The sequence below is a fragment of the Blennius ocellaris genome, assembly GCF_963422515.1.
Source record: "Blennius ocellaris genome assembly, chromosome: 13".
Classification (NCBI taxonomy): domain Eukaryota; kingdom Metazoa; phylum Chordata; class Actinopteri; order Blenniiformes; family Blenniidae; genus Blennius; species Blennius ocellaris.
The window spans coordinates 9,796,602-9,816,917 of record NC_137662.1 but is presented as its reverse complement, the minus strand read 5'-3'; the positions used below and the strand labels follow the sequence as shown (position 1 = coordinate 9,816,917).

Below are 20,316 nucleotides of genomic sequence, written 5' to 3'. Positions count from 1 at the left end.
ACTGGAAGGTGGTTGATGTCTCCCTTCCTTACAAAAAAACAAAAAAAATAAAACCAGCTATAAAACTATATGTATATTAAAAAAAATATTTTGTCTAATAACAGTGATCAGTGATAAAAGCTACAAAACTCAGTAGAATCTCAACCGTCCTTTCTAAAGATAAAAACGGGAATAATATTTTCCTCGGGTTTTTTTTTTTCCATCGGATTGATCAACAGTATAGTAGTAGTAGTAGTATAGTATCTTTTGAGCAATTTTATGTTCAGTTCTGGATATGAACAAACTAAATGTCCCCAGATTTTTCTACATCAAAACCACTTTTGCATTTCTTAATTAGCCTGTATGGTGAATGCGCCTGACGCACTGTCCTACTTGTGACTGCTGCGCGCGCCATTCTTGTGCGTAATGTGCGTCTCCTCCCGCTGATGTCGGGCCTCGTCCACCGAGCGGCGTTGTTTCTGCGGTCTGACAGCTCCGCAGCGGAGCAGGAGCCCTCACATCGGATCCGCTGGAGCAAGTTGAGCACAAGAGAGGCAGGCGGGAGGGCAGTTCCACGGTTTGATGGGCGGAGGAAGGCAGGGCCCAAAGGCACTGCGGCCAGGAAGCAGCTCGAATTACACTGGGGTTGCTTGGAGCGGGTGGGGGAATGACACCCACTGGAGTGAAGGAGGAGGGCGGTGTGTGGAGACGTAAGGAGCAGAAAAAACCTAGTAAACCTGACAAAGCGTCTGAGAAACACTGCGAAGACTGTCCGCGGAGGAAGAAAGAGACGGAGACGCAAAAGACGCTCTTTCACCGGGGGAACGCGCGCTGATGGATTTTATGACATTTCGCTCCGGACAACCATCCTCCCGTGCAGTTTAACCATCACCCCGCGCCTTTAGTAGCTGCAAAACTTTCTAACTTACTTGACAAATGCGCTGTATGGGAACCACTGGACGTGTTCTGCGCCCTAGAAGAAACTTGGTGACGGGGAGGAAAGTTTCGGGGGACAGCACTTCGCTTTTCCGAGCTGTTTTCGAAGGATAACCTGCGGAAATTCGGATTTCTTTGCATGGCATTGGACTACGCTGCCAGACGGGTTTGGAATATATCCTCTGATCTGAGTTGATGCCTGCTGATTATGGAATAGTAAGCTGAAAAAAGGCAGCGCCTCTCAGATTTTCTTTTCTTTCTTTTTTTTTTTTTTTTTTTTACTGCATTGTGATCTTGGAGACGTTTCTCCTTCTGGATTCAGCTCAGGCTCTCTCCTCCCTTATCGGTGCATGCCAAACGGAGATCTTCACGATTTTTGTCCTCCCTGGTAAGTATTTTTATTTTGTTTACGATACTCATCTAGTAGAAAGTCTTGAAACTTCCACTGACCCTCATCTGTCAACTTTGCTGCAGCCATGGAGGCAGATCTGTGCGTCCTGTTGTTTTCTTACTGCTGCATGAAAATACTGAAATGGACTGTAAACAGTGATAATAACATCTCTCTATTCCAAAGAAAAGAGAGGCAAACACAGTGTGAAACGTTTGCATACGCGTTTGCAAAATGAGCTTTCAATAGAATAAAATGACTTTTATGTTTAATTGACATCCACTTCAATTTAAATATCCACGCTTTATGCAAATAAACTTTCCTTGTTTATTTTAGAAGGTGATGAGCCACACAGCACCTTGCATCATCACTTTAGGGCCATTAACAAGTGTCCTTGGTTATTTATTACTTTGCTTAATTTTCTACATTGCATTTATGGTCCCTATTACCCCGTGACCGCAGTTGTTTTTTCACTGCTTGGTGCCGAAGCCCTAAATCACCGAGGAGCTCCAAATGAGCCCCTATTGTGAAAAAAAGCCAAGTGATTTGAATTTCAATAGGAATTCAATAAGTGCCAAGAAATTTCATTCAAAGCCTGGCTTTAAATGAAGGCTTGCGGTGAGGTATGGAGCGAAGATCCTCGTGCACCCAAACGTCATTGCGTCAACAACTTCACGAAAAGTTTGGCGATTAGATGCGCAATATACTAGATTCCCAAACTTTTTTGTTCTCTCCTTGATTTTTGTGCATCCTTGTAGTCAAATGCTTTATTTTTCTTGTCTATTTCAATGTGATAGCAGCACAATAATATTTCAGTATTTTGCTTTAGATGACCTTAAACGATGCCAAATATATTTGAGGTCGATTCTGCGCCTGATCTCCGTAATGCTGAATTTTTTTAGGCATTGATAAGCCCAATGGCTTTTTTCGTGCATAGATTAGTTCAGGTCTCATCAATAATGTATGCATCTGAGCAGTCACTGCACAGATTTACGTCCCTTAATTGCAAACCCAACCTCTCGCGCTCGACACTCCCCTAATAAAATTAAGACATTGGGGGTAAAATCGTGGCAACGCTCGGACATCATGTGCGCAACCAGCGTCCGTGTCCTGCCTCCGTCCCAGAGGGATGAATTAAAGAGAAATCTGCGTGCGTACTTCTTCATGCCTTCCTCTCCTAAAGTCAAATTACATGTGTCTTTGCGAGTGAAAGCGATCGATACATCCAGCTGGAGGAGACGGAGCGCAGGGAAGCGTGACTTCACCAAACCTCCAGAGACGCTTCACCGCGGTTGAACCGCAGATGTCTGGCTGAACAGGCTGATTGCGTGCGCTCGTCCCAATATTACAATATTGCATTTCAATTAAGGCTGGTCTCATAATCAAGTGAGGGGGGACGCAACAAAAGCCTCTTTCTTTTTTTCACCCCCAAATGCATTTAAGAGATATGCAGCAGCGCGGCAACAGGTTTGGCGCATCTGTTGCGCACAAGAAGAAATGATGTCCAATTGAACGACTCTGGTGCCACATTAGTGTATCTGTTGTCTGTCTTGTGCCAGGGATAAAAGCAAAACAGGTCGTGAGAAAATGTTATTGTTATTGATTTTTAAGGAGAAACATATGCGGCGTGGTAAAATGGAGCTGATTCGTCTGAAATTAATTCCACTCCTTAAGTTTCATTGAGCTACAGGGCAGTTTCATGGAGGGGAAAAGAGAGACGCCAAATGGGTTTGACTGTGCACATAATCCAACTGGAGCTGCTCTTAATTGGTTTCTTTCAAATATATTTGAGTGCATATAATTACAGATGCGAAGGAGAGGCAGACCCAGGGTGACTGTGTGTTGACTGCTGGTGCCTCACAGCTTCGGTATGTCTGTGGTATGGCTTGTTTGACAGCATTTTGAAACGTTTGTTTCTGCAGCTCTCCCTCAGTTTGCTGTCTATCTTTGTCCACGTTTTAGGAATCAATGTCAAAACAAGAATTTTGATTTGTGTATTTTCTGAGATTTTAACTATATCCTTTTTTCTGTGTTGTCTCTTTTTTGCTGCCTTTCTCTTCACATTTCTTCACTCATCACTCTGCCTCCACCTTCTTGCTTTCCCCTCACTCTCTTCCTTGCTCTGTCACCTCTCAGCCCAGGTGATTGGGGGAATTCCAGTGAGTGACAGGCTGACCTGGCAGCAGTTGATGGTTGGGCGGACTCCCTCAGATGGGATCAGTGTCCAGGGGGAGGTGGAGAAGAGGGGTATGGGGAGCTCTGTCCGCCACTAACGGGATGGCCTCGTGGGCCTGGCTGCTGGCCGCTGTCCTACTGTCCCTACTGACCGTCAGCGTGGCCCGGCCGCCCCTCACCGCCACCAAGGAGGAGGAGGCCACTCTGGAACCTGAAGGTAAGCAGCAGGGGGCGAGAAGAAGCTGGGAGGGCCATTTGTTAGGCTTGTTTTTGGAGAGCAGGTATATCTGTCAAGTTTGTTTGCAAAAGTTAGATTAACTTTTGCAACGTTGCTTCAGACATTTTTACAATTTCTAAAGGGTAGCAAAACCCCCTGAAATGTTGGATTTTTACTGACGATTAAATCACAGCCCAAAACAAATCAAACAAGCAGAAATAATAGTGTTCAAATAACAATTTGGTGGGGATCTACAGCAAAAAAAACCAAACAAACACAAACGACGAACCTCGGCATGGCAAGCCTTGTGTTTTCCTCACTGGGAGGTGTGTGATTCACACGATGTTGTTTTATTTCACTCTATGAAGCCCGCACCCATTCAGTGGATACTTGAGTGTTAATGCCAGGTTTGTGACCCGTGTGGGAGGACAGGGGAGAGCTGTGAAAGAGGGTGGGGCGTTGTTTATGCTGGCATCTCTCTCATGCCCTTCTTGCCTGGAAAGAAAGACCAAGAGTTTAGGAAAACAGAGAGAAAGAGTTGTGGTTTTCACTTGGTTTCTTCAGGCTGCAATTACCTGCTTGTGTAATGAAATTCTTCTTAAATTGTATTTTTTTGAAAATGGGAAAAATGTTTCAAAGAAATGTTTTCTGTGGAGCCAGCTTTTACGGCATAAACAGCCTTTTCCTTGGGGTTTCTTTTTTTAGTTGTTTTATGACAGACTTTTTAAATTTTCTGTCTCCAGTCTCTGAATCTGTTTAGAGATGAGCTAATTAGTTGTTGTGATGGATGGTGACTCACATTCCACGGACCTTTGTTCCCAAGCTTTAATCAGCATGATAATTGTAAGTTGGGCCAACAACAGAGCATCCCTCCCCCATCACCATCTTCACACACACCCACACTCTGTCCCTTCTCCTGCCCTTTGCCCCAGAGGTCAGGTATCCTCCTTGCCTACCTTGATGAGAGGGTGACTGAGCTCTCCTCTCTGCTCTCCTGTTGTTTTTGTTGTTCCGTCTCAGACTGTTTGGCTCCAAGACTCTGAGAGTACAGCCCGGATGCTACGCTGCGGAGTGGACAGAGAGAAAGTTTTTTTGTACTTATACAATCCTCCAGGAGAGCTGTAAGAGGCTTTGTGCATATTTGACTTCTCCTTCAGATGGAGAGATTACAGAGTGCTGGGCAGCAGTGAAGTCATGTGACTGGAGATTTAAGTGGCTAGACCTGGGAGGGGATTACATGATGAGAGGTAGGGTGGGCACAATACCAGACCCACTTTTCACTGAGGCATATGACAAACTGATATTTGTCAGGCAGTTGGCAATGTGATTGAATCAATCAGCTCCTTGTTTGTTGCATCCACTTCCCATGACACCTGTGGGACACCATTTATCTCGTGCTCCTCTCTCTGGCTTAATATCAAGTTAGGTGAATGCCAGTAACATTGCATTTTTCCCTGTTTCCTCCCTGCAAGCAATGATGAAATGATGACAATTACACAGTAATAAAGACCTCAAACTGTTTCTATACTCAGATTGATTGTGCACGCTTGCTGATTCATGCATTGTATTTAAAAATATAGGTAAACAAACAACTCGTGACATCGACACACATGTTTATTTTTAAACAAATTGATCACATTTAGAAAATATATTAAGATCTGGATGTTGAGATTTATCTGTTTTTCTGGTCAGTTTTATACTTTTCAACAGATGTCATTGTATCAAATGATATATATTGTTCAGACTTAAAGCACATAAATACAATACTGTAACAAAGCCAGCCTAATAAATGTGTATAGTACAATATAAAAACTTACTTACAGCCTCTGTTCCAGTGCTATTGGTGTCTCTGGGAGCTGTAATGGCTGTACATACATCAGATTGGATATCAGTGTTGTCTCTATAGAGTCTACACCTGCACTCCTGGTGGCCCTGCTAGTTTGTTTACCTGCGGCTGCTGTAACAGAAGACGCGGAGCGAGTGTGCTGGTTAAGGCCTCGACAACAGGCCTATTGTTGTCTCTGTAGCCACTCTTGTATCTATGGGAGTGTTTACCTTGTCCAGGCACTCTCCGTTTGCACAGTGATTAAAATACTCTGACATAGCTGAATAACAATGGTCTCAGACACAGGAGGTGTGCGTACGTGTCGGCATTTTTGTGCTCTGCGGGCTGTTCGTACCCTGTTTTACATATAATGTGGTATAAATGTGGCACCAGGCATGCTGGAATGCAGGCTGAATGGGAGTGCAGATGACAAAAGTCAGCGCATGGTTTGGCTGTACTTTTCTGTAATCCTTGCCAAAGTCTGTACTTGAAAAAAATATGCTCTGATCAGCATGAAGGCAGCACTTCAAAACAGTCAAGTAGTTAAATAATTATAGGCTCCATCGTGTATCAAGGAAGGGTCTTGCATCCTTTGGGAGACAAACATAAGGTAGGTGCTTGTTAACAATGCGCATGATTTTATCTCTTGAGCATTTTTTTTAAGTATTGTTTATTAGCAATATGATTTTATAAACTATTTAAAATACATCCACAGTTGCGTTGACTTATGAAAGTAGGTGGTGCGTCATTGCATGTTAGTGTGTGTGTGTGTGTGTGTGTGTGTGTGTGTGTGTGTGTGTGTGTGTGTGTGTGTGTGTGTGTGTGTGTGTGTGTGTGTGTGTGTGTGTGTGGCAGGAATGACTTTCCCTTCCTGTCAAGGCTGGATTGGAGAGTGTGTGTGTGTGTGTGTGTGTGTGTGTGTGTGTGTGTGTGTGTGTGTGTGTGTGTGTGTGTGTGTGTGTGTGTGTGTGTGTGTGTGTGTGTGTGTGTGTGTGTGTGTGCGTGTGTGTGTGAGAGGTGGGAATGTAAGAAATTGCAGGGTTTTTACCCATCGTAACACTGCTATCTACCCAGTAGGAGTACAGTTGTAAAAGTGTAAAAGTGTCAGCTGGCTGGTTAATGACATGAAGTGTGTGTAGCAATGGCAATGATAATGAACACTAATAAAATGCTGTGCATGGGTGTGTGTGTGTTGCAGTTGAACTTCTATACTTAAATATATGGCTTTCACACAGTCAGTTTTATTAGCCTGCTGTTAGCCAGCACTAATCAGGATGGTTCGAGTTATTTGCTTTGGCTTAGGTGTTAGAGAATCCCCCTGTCACTCTACCACTCAATTTCACACTCCTCTGATAAGAGGCTGGGAAGAGCTGCTACCTGTGCCAGGCTGTGCCTCAGGTCTTGGCTGAATGTCCGATGTGTGAGGCAGAAAGCAGATAGGGATTTATGGGTGATGGTGAGAAGACTGAGGATAACTGATGAGGAAGCTGGTATGCAAAACCAAAGAGATAATGAAATGTTCTTTTAGGACTAAATGAAATGCCAAAATGTATAATCATTTTTAGGAGGGACACATTTTAACCAGATGTCACACTCGCTTTAGGCATGAAAAATACACCACCGACCACCTACAGTCTTATTTTGTCTGGGCTGAAAGAGTTATTTGATTATAAACTTACTAACAAATCTAATAAACATCTGTTGATGAGACACTAGAGAGCTTTTATAGCAGATAGATGAAGTATTCATAAAAGTGAAACAAAAGCAAACTTTTGCCTCAGATGGTCACAGAGCTTAATTTTTAAACGGTCTTTAGAGATAAGGCATATGTTGGGAGTTGAAGGGGTCGGGTGAGGTTCAGGGAAGGCCTTGATGAGCAGTGAAGGGGTGAGTGAGGGGCTGCGGGGGTTGTTGCCATGGACGCCAGCAGGAGCCAGGTCACGGAGGTGCTCCTTTGTCATAATAAAAAAAACAGGATTTGAATGTGAAAAGACATTAGAAAAGGGGAGGAAGACAAAAAAAGGGGTGAAAAGTCCTGGGATTAGACTACGTGAGGAGGTTACAGAGGGAAAGGGGGATGAAGGAAAGGCTGGCTAAGGAGGGCAGCAGAGATAATGTGATTGGATTGGTGTGCGCCTGTTGCTCTGCATGCATCTGGAGTGCATGGCTCCAAGATGGCAGTCATTTCTTTTACTCCTGCCGTGCAATTGTGCAGATTGCGACAAGGGATGCGAGGACAGTCCCACAGACATATAGCTCTCTGCCCAAGCACCATTATGAGATCAACGCAAGTTTTACTCAGAGGCTTTTGTAAACTTTGGTCCTCATTTCTCAATAAATGTCACTTCTTGTCTCCTGCTAGCGTGACAGACAGAATGACAGACAGTCAGACATACATCAAGTAGAGGGAAGTAGGGGGGTTCTGGTGAGAAAAGGTTGCTGCATTTTGCTGCAGACCCAAGACTGGATCTGCAGACTAATTAGCGCCAGCTAAGAGGACGAACAGACAGCGCAGGGAGGACAGGCTGATTCTATCACATCTGATGGACACTTGTAATAGCTGTCAGAGAAAGAGAGGGAGATGGAAATGGAGGTGAGATTGTGAAGAAAAAGGAGGGGGCAAAAATAGATGATAGTGATGATGGAGGATGGGATGAGGAGAGAGCTGTTTGAACGAAATCGAGAAAAAGTGTGTTTGTGTGTGTGTGTGTATGTGTGTGTGTGTGTGTGTGTGTGTGTGTGTGTGTGTGTGTGTGTGTGTGTGTGTGTGTGTGTGTGTGTGTTTGAGAGAGAGAGAGAGAGAGAGAGAGAGAGAGAAATAGAAAGAGACGATACCTTCTCCCCCTCCTGGTGAGCAGTGGGGATGAAACTTTGCAGAGATGAAAAATCTGCACTGAATTGAGCTCCGCATCCATCCATCAGAGTCTTATGAACTCCCCCCTGTGGAGTAAGGTGGGACCTTTATTCAGTGCGCATGTGTGCATGTTCTTCCAAGGCGCTTGTTCCCATGAACTATCAGGTATGCTGTGTCAACAGGTTTGCAAAGAGTCAGAGTCAGGTCAGCATGGGTCATGGGTTGGGAGCAGGAATGAGCATATGTGGGAGTTTGAAGAGGGGTGAAGGGAAGGTAAAGGAGGAGAAACATGAAACTGCAGGAAAGGAAAGTGGAGGAGTTGATGGAGATCGGAGGATTGACTCAAGAAACTTATGGAAATGAAGCCACACCTATCACCTGTATACTCGCTTTCATCAGAAAATGGTAGAAATTCCACTCTGTTGATTATTTTCTTCTTGTTTTCACTCCCTCCCACTCCCTCCAAGTACTCCTTGTAGTGTAAAACAAAACCCTGCAATGCCCGTGCATGTATGTGACTATCATCTTCCTTATTCTTTTGAGAAAAAGAGGTTCAGTTTTGTGCCTGTGTCTGCACGCGTGTTTACGTGGGTTCCAGATGTTTCTGGTGCTTCATCGGCCAAATCTAACACCCCCACTGATTGTTCCTATGGCTTCCAAAATCACAAATTAGAGTGAAAAAACTGGAGGCAGTCATAATGTGAGCGTGAAGGCCTCCGGTGCGGAAATCTATGTCGTAAAAAACAAAACAAAAAAAAGGGTGCGCAGACAGCTCCCATCAATCAGCACAGGAGCTCCACCTCTTAATGGACCACACACTCAGGTCGGAGTGGCAGAGAACGGGTTAATTATTTCCAGTTTGATTTAAGAAGAGGAAGAGAGAGCAAAGACAATGCAAGGACTGTACCAATGTGTGTCTCTTTGCCCCGGGGCGAATGTTTAGTAGGTTTGCACACATGCCTCAACTGCTGGCTTGTGGCAGGAATGACTTTCCCTTCCTGTTAAGGCTGGATTGGAGAGTGTGTGTGTGTGTGTGTGTGTGTGTGTGTGTGTGTGTGTGTGTGTGTGTGTGTGTGTGTGTGTGTGTGTGTGTGTGTGTGTGTGTGTGTGTGTGTATGTGTGTGTGTGTGTGTGTGTGTGTGTGTGTGTGTGTGTGTGTGTGTGTGTGCGCGCGTGCGTAACAGGTATACTTTACATTTAACACACGTATATAGGAAACCGCGGTGCATAGCAGGGTGTAACGTTGTTGAAAAGGTGCATTGAGGTACAGGAAACGCTGGGAGTGCCGCTGCCTCTTTAATTGTATGTATCGGACTTCAGCCAAATGCTCCTACATATACCATCATCACAGGCTTTTTCATGTGCTATTCATTGTTGTTACTTTTCTACCTCAAATCTTTTTAATCGCCTCATTTTTTGCCTCTTTCCATTTGAAGAAAACAGACATGCACAGAGCTTTTGAGCATTTTTGTACTGCAGTTCAAAAAGGCATTATTTTTCTTTTCCACATAATTTTTTTTTTTTCATTCTGTCAGAGAATGACTGCAGAGAGTTTCATGATGTGGATGTGAGCTGGACGTATAGGCATGTGCACGAATGTATGTGTGTTATATGTTTGCAAGAGCCTTAGGGTGCCTGGAATTGGCTTTAGTACATATGGAAGAGTCCAGGTTTTCCCCTTCTTGCTCAGCATTCAGCCACAGTCTGGAGTTTGGGATATGGACAGAATCCATCCCAGCGTTGAAGTGCAGTCTCAGCTATGGACTTCTTGACTTCCTTTGCTACTTTGCCCATTCTGCCTTGTCCTGTCCATGCCGTCGTTCAAGTTCGAGGACACGGTGTACACACACACACACACACACACACACACACACACACACACACACACACACACACACACACACACACACACACACACACACACACACACACACACACACACACACACACACACACACACACACAACACACACACACGGACAAGCTTGGGCTTTCTCCCAGAAATGTTGGGTTTTATGCACTTTGGAGCGGAGCGTTGAGTTTCTTGGTCTCTGACTTGGCTGCGGCACAAAAGCTGTAGATCCTCCATGGCCATGTTATGAAAAAGCACCAAGAAGATGGAAAACAGAAGAGTCAGGCTACCGGCAGCTCAAGGCTTTTATAGTTAAGGTGCACAGTTAAAGCCAGAGGAATGCCAAAAAAGAAAACAACCCCCTCTACCTCCACCTCGCCCCTCCTCACTTCCCCTGCCTGACAACTGCTTCCGTCCTAGACCTTTCTGGCTGCTTTCCTTTCTGATGGGCAGACGTGCCGGAGTTGTATTACCTTAATTTTTTTTTAGGCTGCAGAGATCTTTCCACTGCTCCTACTCACCTATATACACTGGCTGCTTGGCGTCTCCACTGAAAAGGAAGCGTGTTTGGGAGAAGACGTCTCAATATAATGATGTCCATCTCTCTGCTTCATAAGCATTGGTTTTGGTTTGTTTTCTACACATGCTGCTCTGGCTGTAACTGCATGCACTTAATCTATAAATGCCAATCACACCTCTCCCTTCATATCGAAACAGGGATTTCAAGGGTACCATCTCAAATGTGACTATGTGGTAACAGCATATTGGTGTGATGGTTTATAAAATGGGTATCCTCTTTTCTGTGTTGCTCCTCCTGCATAAATTGATTTAATTGCATCCATTGGGGGTTATGTGGTGTTTTGTTTCTTACATTATGGCTTGTTTCTTCTTCTCCCACCTCCTTTTTTTCCACCACCTCCTTGTGCACCCTCTTCCTACTTCCATTCTACCTTGCCCTCCTTTACCCCTCCACCCACCCCAACCCTTCCTTCCACCTCCCCCTCCACTTCCCATTTGCTCTGCAGAGGCATCGAACAAATACCAAATTTCTAAGCCCACGGTGTGCTCAGTGCACCCGGGGGAGCTGCTGAAGCTGAGCTGTCCTCTGCCGGCGACGGGGACCATCACCTGGACCAAAGACGGCAGCTCTCTGGGCACTAACAACCGCACGCTGATAGAGCAGGATGTGCTGCAGATCCGTGATACCACGTCCAAGGATTCGGGCCTGTACGCCTGCACCAGCCTGGGCAAAGACACGGTCTGCTTCATAGTCAATGTCACAGGTGAGTCAGGGTTCAGACAGGACAGAACAGGTCAAGACGGGTTAGGGAGTTTTTAGATCCAGGTTGAAGGTGTTCAGACATTGGCCATGGAGGAACTGCAGTGTGTGTGTTATCAGGGTTCCAGTGTGTGTGTGTGTGTGTGTGTGTGTGTGTGTGTGTGTGCACATAATCGTAGATTTATACCCTAAAATGGCCCCTCTTTGGCCGTTTCTTGATACATTGGCTCTTTAAAATTTGCTGTAATATGACAGCATGGACATTTCTTGAATGGATCATGGCATGCATGTCCACGGCTTGCGAAAGGGTGGCAGTAACCGTGGTTACTCTGTGCAGATGCCATCTCGTCGGGGGATGATGAAGATGATACAGAGCGATCGGAGGATTCTGGGGCGGATGGAGAGCGGATCAGTGAGTATGGGAGGAACGAAAGAGGGTGTGAGTTACAGACGTGCTCCCCTCTCACTAACTCTCGTAGGTTAGATACCTTTGAGCATGAAACGGTGGTAGAAGCCTGAGGTGCACGATCTGTCCGCTTTCTTACTTCCTCTAAATGTTCCTCTCATAAACTCAACTTTAATTCTCATATTCGCTCTTGCTATACATTAGGATCATGTTCTCATGAAAAAAAATGCTAATGCATGTTGGTGCTTACAACCACATTAACATTTTTACAGCATATATTCAGAAAAATAATGCGATCTGGGAAGAAAATTAGCACAGAAAAACATTGTTCAGTGGTTTTTCTTCAGGAGTCGCCTTGTGGACTTGGCAAAAACATGAAGCAATCACCATATATCTTTATATCAAAAGTTTAACAAGTCCTAAATATGGGCTTTAACAGAAAATGTTTCACTTTAAGATGTGGTGCACTAATTAAATAATGAAAAATGCCCCACAGCATGTCCCAACGTAAGTTTGGAATGCTGATTGTGATGGCCAAACACTTACAGAGACTTACTCCCTGAGTGAAATAATCTACTTTTCTTTGTCAGTGTTTATTACCGCTGTTCAGACTCTGCAAATATGATTAAGGGAGGACAGAAAGCTGATGGTCTCTGTTCTTTGGGGATTGTGAGGAGACAGCTGTTAGCAACTCAAAAAGAAAAAAAAAACATTTCACAACTTTGCCCTTCAACCCAAGTGTCTGCTATTCCATAGCTTTGCTCTCCTATCCAGGCCTATGCTGTTTTTAGCTCATTCTTTAGAGCTAGTTTGGTTTTTTCTTCCCACCTAGATGCTCTCGGGAATACAAGGATTCCTGACATTCTTCTCGCAAGTGTCTCCCAGGTAGTCAGGCCTCATGGAGCCAACCAGCCAGCCAGTCAGCTGGGCTCATCCATTATGAAAGACACCCATCTGGACCCAGTTACCCACCTGATGGGCTGTGTGATTGTGCATGTGTCTGAGAAAGAGAAAGTTCTTACCCAAGTATGTCTGTGCATTGGTGTGTGTCTGTGGTGGTAACGTGTTTATGCAGCTGCGCGTACGAATGCCTGCTTTTTGCATGCACACTCACAACAAAAGTGGGCTGAACGAAAGATGAAGGCTTCTACATCTTGTTAAAATTCTCCACATGCACTGCTTCTCACCGTGAGTTCTCCTTTTTCACTTTCGGGCCGACTGTAATTGCCTGAAATCTATTAAATATGGGGGGCGAGAGAGGGACTGAGCAAGAGGGAAAAATGGGGTAGAGGGAAAATATCCAGTCATTCTGGTGGTAATAAGCTGTTTTAAAACAAAGAGAAAGCTGTTCTGGCAGTACAGTTGCATTTTGTTGCTGTGTGTGTTTTTCAAAATTCAAAACCGATATTATTATTAAAAGAAAGAGGGACAAAGACAAGGGGAAAAAGAGGCAGGGGGGAGAGCGGGGTGTGTTGGATCGGTACCAACTCTTCTCTGAGCATGGCGTTGAGCCTTGGCCTCTGGCCGAGGAGTGAAGCTAAGAGGAGGAGGAGGAGGAGGAGGGTGCGTTTAGGCGTGGGAGGGAATGAGAGTGGAGAGTGTGGGGTGTAGCTTTATATTCGTGGCTGTGTGTGGAGCACTCAGAATGGGCTTGGGCATGAGGCCACTGCAAAATAGAGCATTTTGATTGAACTTTGTGCAGAAGATTGAACAACACAAGCAAGTGAAAAAAGCTGAGTGTTTGTCCATTGTCACACTGTGGGCGGTATTATTGGAGGAGGCATGAGGAGCCTCTGTGGGGAGCTCTGGGTAAGTGGGGGCGCTGGTGTCTGGATGAAGTTGTATTGCTAGGTGAAACTTTGCTTTTTGCCCTGATGACAATTTCACTCAATATGTACATATTAAATATTGCCATTGTGCTTTCCCTGAGGCTATACTAAAAAAAAAATGTAAAGAGCAGATGAAACCCCTTGCACAGCCTAATGAAAACATTTATTCATAGTCTTACATTATGAAGCTATTGTAGTTTGTATCACATTGTGTGATAGTGGTGTTCGGCAGAAACACACTATAGTCTAAAGTACACTGCACTATTAATGTTGGAACTTCCTGTATGTTTTGTCATGTATTGAATATATTGACTTTGTCAAACATGTCAAAACTGAGCTCTCGTACTCAGTATTTAGCTGGAGGGAATTGATATCATTAAAGCTATAAAAATGAAGATTTTTCTATGCATAGATCTGGATCAAATGCTTCATACTCAATTTGAACTAGCATTGCATTCAAGTGGTGAGATGTCTTCATGATAAGTTGCTTTGAGGATTCATTCACATTACTGATTGAATTTATTGATGTTCAACAAAACGTGGCATCAAAACATTTGAAACTAATGTGATCAAGTCAAAACAAATGACATGCAACATGTGAGGTTACAGTTTCCATGCATTTTTTAAGCATATTTAAGAAACAAGACATCACTGCAACTATGTAAGTATTTTTTTCCCCAGCATTACTTCTCACCATCTGCTGTGCATAGTTGTTCTGTTCAGCTTGCACGTATGATTGGTAAACAGGAGGATTTCATAGTTTTGCAAGAAATAAATTCAAAAATGAAATACTACTTTGGGACCCTGATGGATTTAGCTCTCCAGAGGAACTTAGAGGGAATATAAACTTGACTCATGGCACTGGAGTTTGATAACCTCAATTCACCCCGAGCCAGCTTAAGATAAACAGCCGCGAGTGGGGATCCGGATGCACGGGGCTTTGGGGGCGGCAGGGGTTCTTGGAGGCCACAACAACTGCACCACTGCAGAGCTTGGCCTCATCTGGAGAGAGGTCTGAGGGTCATCTCGTTTGAAGTGGTGCCCCTCCGGACAGGGAGCATGGGAAACAGCACCACTCACCTTTCATGTCCCCCACCTCATCCTCTGACCCGGCTGCCAGTGAGGGGTCAGAGGGTTTTTTGAGGTGAGACAGTCTCACAACGGGCTGGCCTATACTGAATCTGTCTCTGTCTGAAGTGAAGGGAGAGATGACAAGGAGGGTGAATGTAAGGAAATAAAGCTGAGAGGTGAAGAGGCAGGAAGAGAAGCACAGATAGTGAGAGTGAGGAAGAAGAAGAAAGGGAGAATGACTAATTATAGTTTGAGCACTTACTGTACGCATCAGGAAGGAAGGGCTGTGTTTACTGACTTTACTATCCAAGTATGCTCGACTTGTCCGGCTGTGCATGCCAGAGAAAATGATGGGAGGTGTCTGATAGTATGCAGATTGAACAGGCGGGAAAGAGCGTGAGGAGGAGGATGCTTGAAGTGATCGTTCCCCTGGGATGTAAGACTGCCGTTGGAGGGTTAAACTGAAGTCAGTTGCGGTCTTATCTATGGGTATTCCCTCTGTTGCTCATACTCCTGCTTTTACGAAGAGGAAGTGATGGTGTGGAAAACTGTTTGGGCTGTTGTTTGACTTCAAGTTTTTCTTCCCCTTGGAGTCCCATCTGGTTAGGCAATCACCCTACCAGGTGCAGAGGGAAAGGACGGGTGGGGAGGAGGGGTGCATGGAGGAAAATCCAGCTGACTGAGAGATAGAAATGGGGAGAGAAGAAGAAACAGGGGAATGGAACACAAGGAAGGTGAAAGATTTCAGTAGGATGGCAGTTTGGCCTTGATAAAGATCTGTGCGAAACCGTTCATTGAGCACTCTGAAGTCCTTCGTTAAACGTGACATTCATTTTCTCCCCCGACAGAACATAATGATTCTTCACGAGTGATAAGCATCCCTAGCCATGCCGTCCATATCTTACCCGAGTGACAGGCAGATAAATAGGGTAGCTCTGGTAATTGGGGGAAGTGGAGGGAGGGCAAAAAAAGCTGCTAAGTGGAATGAGATGAAATTGAATGTGATGGTCTAGTTACCCTCTTGGCAACGCCCGGCCTTATTCTCCCTGCGGAGCTCACCCCCCCAAAGACCCCGTAGAGCCTACAGGGGTAAAGTATGTGTTTCTGTTTAACGGTGTGAGCTCTGGGTTGTGTTACACGGAAGACAGGACAGCCAGTGTTGTCGAAGAGAAGGTGGAAATGTTAGTGATGACACAGGTTTGGCTGTCTTGCTGTGTACCAGTCTTCATATACATCCACTTCAGCCTGTCCCTGAAGCCAAAATGTTAATGCATTGATGCGAATTGGAAGCTTCACAATGACTGAACACTAACTGGCTTCTGGTTTGCAGGCCCTCCATATTGGACCTCATCAGCGAAGATGGAGAAGAAGCTGCATGCGGTGCCAGCTGCCAACACAGTCAAGTTCCGCTGTGCTGCAGGAGGCAACCCTCGGCCCAAGCTGCGCTGGCTTAAAAACAGCAGGCCTTTCCGCCAAGAGGACCGCATGGGAGGGTACAAGGTAGGATAAACAGTAATACATCATCCTTTTTATTACAAAGGTCGACCCATTGCTTTTTCTTTCTGGGCAACACTACTTCTTGTTTTTTGTGCAAGTGTGCTTGCAAGGCGACATAAAACCTTCCCCTTCCAAACTCTGGCTGTCCTTTCACCTCTTTTCCACCCTTGGCTGGAGAGACGGGAGGAGAATAGACAGAGGAAACGAGGGCAGGGTTTCTGGTGTGAAATTGGAATTGCTCATCCGTGCGCCTCTTCTCACCGGGATACTTTGCAGAGCTTCTCACTGTAACTTCGAAATGGTTCTTTAACCCCCAACAATTAGAAATGTAAGCCCGGGACTTGAGGGTTAAATGCCCCCAGACAGTAACGTATAGAAAAGTCAGTGCCGTCAGGGTTGAAATGAGTTCAGAATGTTGAGGTAACTCAATCTGGGAGAACAGGTCCCGCTGGCTTTGCTTACACGCGAGTATGTGATTCTATTGTCAGGACCTGTGATTTACAAACAAAATCACTGAGTCAGGTAACCTTAAAACCGCATATGCCATGCACATTTACTGTTTACGCATTAATCATAAAGAAAACTAAAGGGGATAAGGAGAAATAAGCAGAAATATAGAAAAGATCAAAGTATTTATGGAAATATAAATGAGATGAGTGGTAAATGTTGGTGATCATTCCTGCAATGTCAGAAACAGACATTAATTGGTATGACATGAAAAAACAAGAGCTTTGTTTAACTTGTGAAGGTCTTTTCTCTCACTGGTATTGATTTAGGTTCGAAACATCTCGTGTTGATTTACATGTACTGAAAAAAAAAGTCGAATTTTGTCCGTCATGGGAGAGTAAATTCAATGTGGTTGTGCTTTATTTTGTCTTCATGAAGGCGGAAAGCTTGAAAAACAGTTTCAACCAAGAGTGTGAATTCTTCTGCTGTGACCGAGTGTCTTTGGATCAGTGTTTGTTCATTTATGTTCCTAAATTCCCCTCTTTGTTCCTCCAGACACCCAGCATTTACTGCGCATGCTATGTTTGATAGAGTGGAATAGTGGTTTCAACAGTTTCAATAAATCAATTTATGAAAAGGCTTAGTGATGCTGAATGAGTCTGAGGTTAATAACTGATGGTTTATAAGGAAACAGATCTCTGTGCCCGGAAGGTTTAGGAGCAGGGGATGTTGATGTAGCCTGCTGATGTCACTCCCCCCCCCCAGCCAGCTTTTCAGTTGTCTCATTTCAGTGTAGAGAAAAAAACAAAAACAGCCGCTAACGTGACGGAAATGATACAGTCAGGCTGTCAGATACACCGTGGGCTCTTCATTTCTCTCTTTTTGTCAACAAACGTTGGACAAAAGCTGCTCCTGAGCCCAGCCCTCTGGCATAATCTCTCTATTGTCCAAAATGTAGGCCTGTACAAGCAGTTGCTACTGTGTCCCTTTAGCCTGTAGACGGAAACTCTATTGTTAGCTCACACCTGTGGATTCCATGCACAGGTGTAACTGTGCAAAGAATAACTAAATAACATCAGTGTTGGCAAATGTTTCGATTAGTTAGACTCTTATATTAGATAACAGCGAAGAATAATCAAATAAAATGCTTTTCACTGCTTAACACCATGTGATATTGAATAACTTTGTCCCATTGTTTTATATAATCTGTAGAAAAAAAACAAAATATAACGATACTAGAGTCATTCTGCTAAACTCAGCCTGTCAACAACTTCAATATTGTTTGGTATTTTGCTGCTGTACCTCATGTCTTTCAGCCTGCAAACCAAATCCTCTCTTTCATTTTCTTATTTTAATCCTCCTCATTTAACACCGGCTCTTTTTACAAGTGTTAATGTCAACTGCACTCCTGTGTCTCTTGTTCCCAGGTGCGCAGTCAGCACTGGACGCTGATCATGGAGAGTGTGGTGCCATCAGACAAGGGCAACTACACCTGCTTGGTGGAGAATGAGTTTGGGTCCATCAACCACACCTACACACTGGATGTCGTGGGTCAGTGCTACACACAAAAACACAGTCAGAGTACACCTGTGAGGGCAACAAAGGGAGGAGCGGGGGTATGGAAGAAGGGGAGGCCGGGGGAAGACTTCTCACAGTGAGAATAGTGTGTGTGTGTGTGTGTGTGTGTCCTGTTCAATTACCCAGGTGCACTGTGGATGCAGGTGGAAGTCAAAAACTGCTGCCAAGTGTGTATAGACTAAAGTCAGATCACTCAATCATCAATCTATGGGACTTTCGCTCTGCGTTTTGTTGACTTTGGTCAGATAAATGAGCAGTATCAGTATGAAGGTTAATCGCACTGAGATCCTCCAATCTTAGGTGTAAGCACAAAGAAAGAAACGTTTGAGAACGATTCTTCTGAATCCTGAACCTTTTTCAGGGGGAACGTAATGGACCCTACAAAACTGATATTAACTACAATTAAAACACATAACTGAATTAATGTTATAGCTTATACCAATTCAGTTAATATTATTTTTGCCATAATACATATTAAAGAAAGTTATACCATCAAACTACTTTAAGATGTTTGAAGTTGCAGTGGGTCCAAAATAAAAAAAAACCCAACAAACAAACAAGTTTTGTTTGAATTCGTCGAGTAAAGTAAAATCTCCTCAGAAAAAGGTAAGGTCAACTCAGGTATGATGAGGACTCAAACCGACAGTAGATAGTTTAGTGGTTTCACCCAGTGAGGACTCAGAGTGCTGGCCTCAGCACTATCACATCGAGTTCAGACCCAACTCACTCAACCCCTCTTTTCTGACCTTTGGAGCACACAAAGCAAAGAGTGTTTTTCTGCTCGGTTTGCAGAATCAATAAATGGCGGGGACAACAAGGGGAGTGGGATAAAGATAGCAGATCAATGTGTGCATGTGTGCTTGCGTGAGAGCGTACACCGACTCCGCTCCTGATTTGATGCGGAGCCGCTCCCCTTCGGCCTCCCTCAAACTGCTACATAAGCAATCGATACACATCAAAGTTTATCTGACACACTTCTCCTTGTGAAGCCTGGTCAATGAGGCTGGAGACAACCAGGATGGACAGCTTGATTCACGGAGGAACATTTGACTGGAAAACTCATGTGTCTGTAGACTAGGCTTGTATGATTACTTTAGACATTGCATCTGCGCAGCACTACTTTAATTACACACTCCACCCATATCATCGTCATCAAAAATGCTTTTATTGTATCAAACGTAGATATAATGCCTATTGCTTTTTGGATCAGGGGGACGTTTAGGCTCATGCTCAGAAACACATGAAGATCTTCATGTCCACACACATGGCCCCCAACTCAGGCCCCCTGCTCTGCTTCCCTCTGGAGTTTGCTAAAGCTCTCCTTCAGACTGCATATTTCTGTTTTTGTTCTGTTTTATTGCAGAGCAGTAAACCCCCTCCATGTCTGGCTCCACAGCCACTGCCCCCTGCAACCTCTTGCCTCATTTTGCTCCATTATGGTATGGTGAACAGAGTGTGTGTGGAGTGAGGGGGGGGGGCGGGCTGAAATGGGCTGTTTTCATCAAGAGCGCAAATGATCTTTACAATCTCTGGTTCGAACTGGACTCTAGTAAAAGTGGCAGTCAGACATCAGTGGAGTGAAACATGTGGCAAGTGGGCATATTGGGAGCTATGACAGATTCTGGATTATCATTCTGGAACGTGGCACCCACCAACTCGGCAACACTTTGTTCTTTTTTGTGCCACGCTGCGCTCTCTTTATGCCCGTACCCCTCCCTGACCCTCAGGACCTTGTGTGCCAAGCCACTAGTTTACCCAGAGTTCAATGCTCTTGCATAAGACACCATGGAATGCCCCTGGTCTGCCTCCTCATGCTTGTACCTCTGTCCCACAACTGCTGCCATCGAATTGCTCCACTAATGACATGATTGATGAATGGAGTCAGTTTTGAAACGAGTCACTACATATCGGTTGCAACGACTCATCAAAAAGTACCACCAAGTCCGCAATTTTTTGACACAAAAATTAGATCTATGGCTGCAA

The 20,316-nt window shown here is 44.5% G+C and overlaps 1 protein-coding gene across 2 annotated transcripts in view; it reads left to right on the top strand.

Annotated features, from left to right (window-relative positions):
- The first annotated feature begins 672 nt into the window (after positions 1–672).
- The window catches only part of fgfr2 (fibroblast growth factor receptor 2), a 39,135-nt gene continuing 19,491 nt past the window's right edge, over positions 673–20,316 (top strand). For both annotated transcript variants that reach the window (XM_080507297.1, XM_080507298.1), the window contains exons 1-6: positions 673–1,303; positions 3,440–3,695; positions 11,252–11,509; positions 11,843–11,917; positions 16,142–16,311; positions 18,183–18,306. In XM_080507297.1, coding sequence (XP_080363423.1) covers positions 3,515–3,695; positions 11,252–11,509; positions 11,843–11,917; positions 16,142–16,311; positions 18,183–18,306 — 808 coding nt within the window. In that variant the 5' untranslated portion in view covers positions 673–1,303; positions 3,440–3,514. The remainder of the gene's footprint in view (positions 1,304–3,439; positions 3,696–11,251; positions 11,510–11,842; positions 11,918–16,141; positions 16,312–18,182; positions 18,307–20,316) is intronic.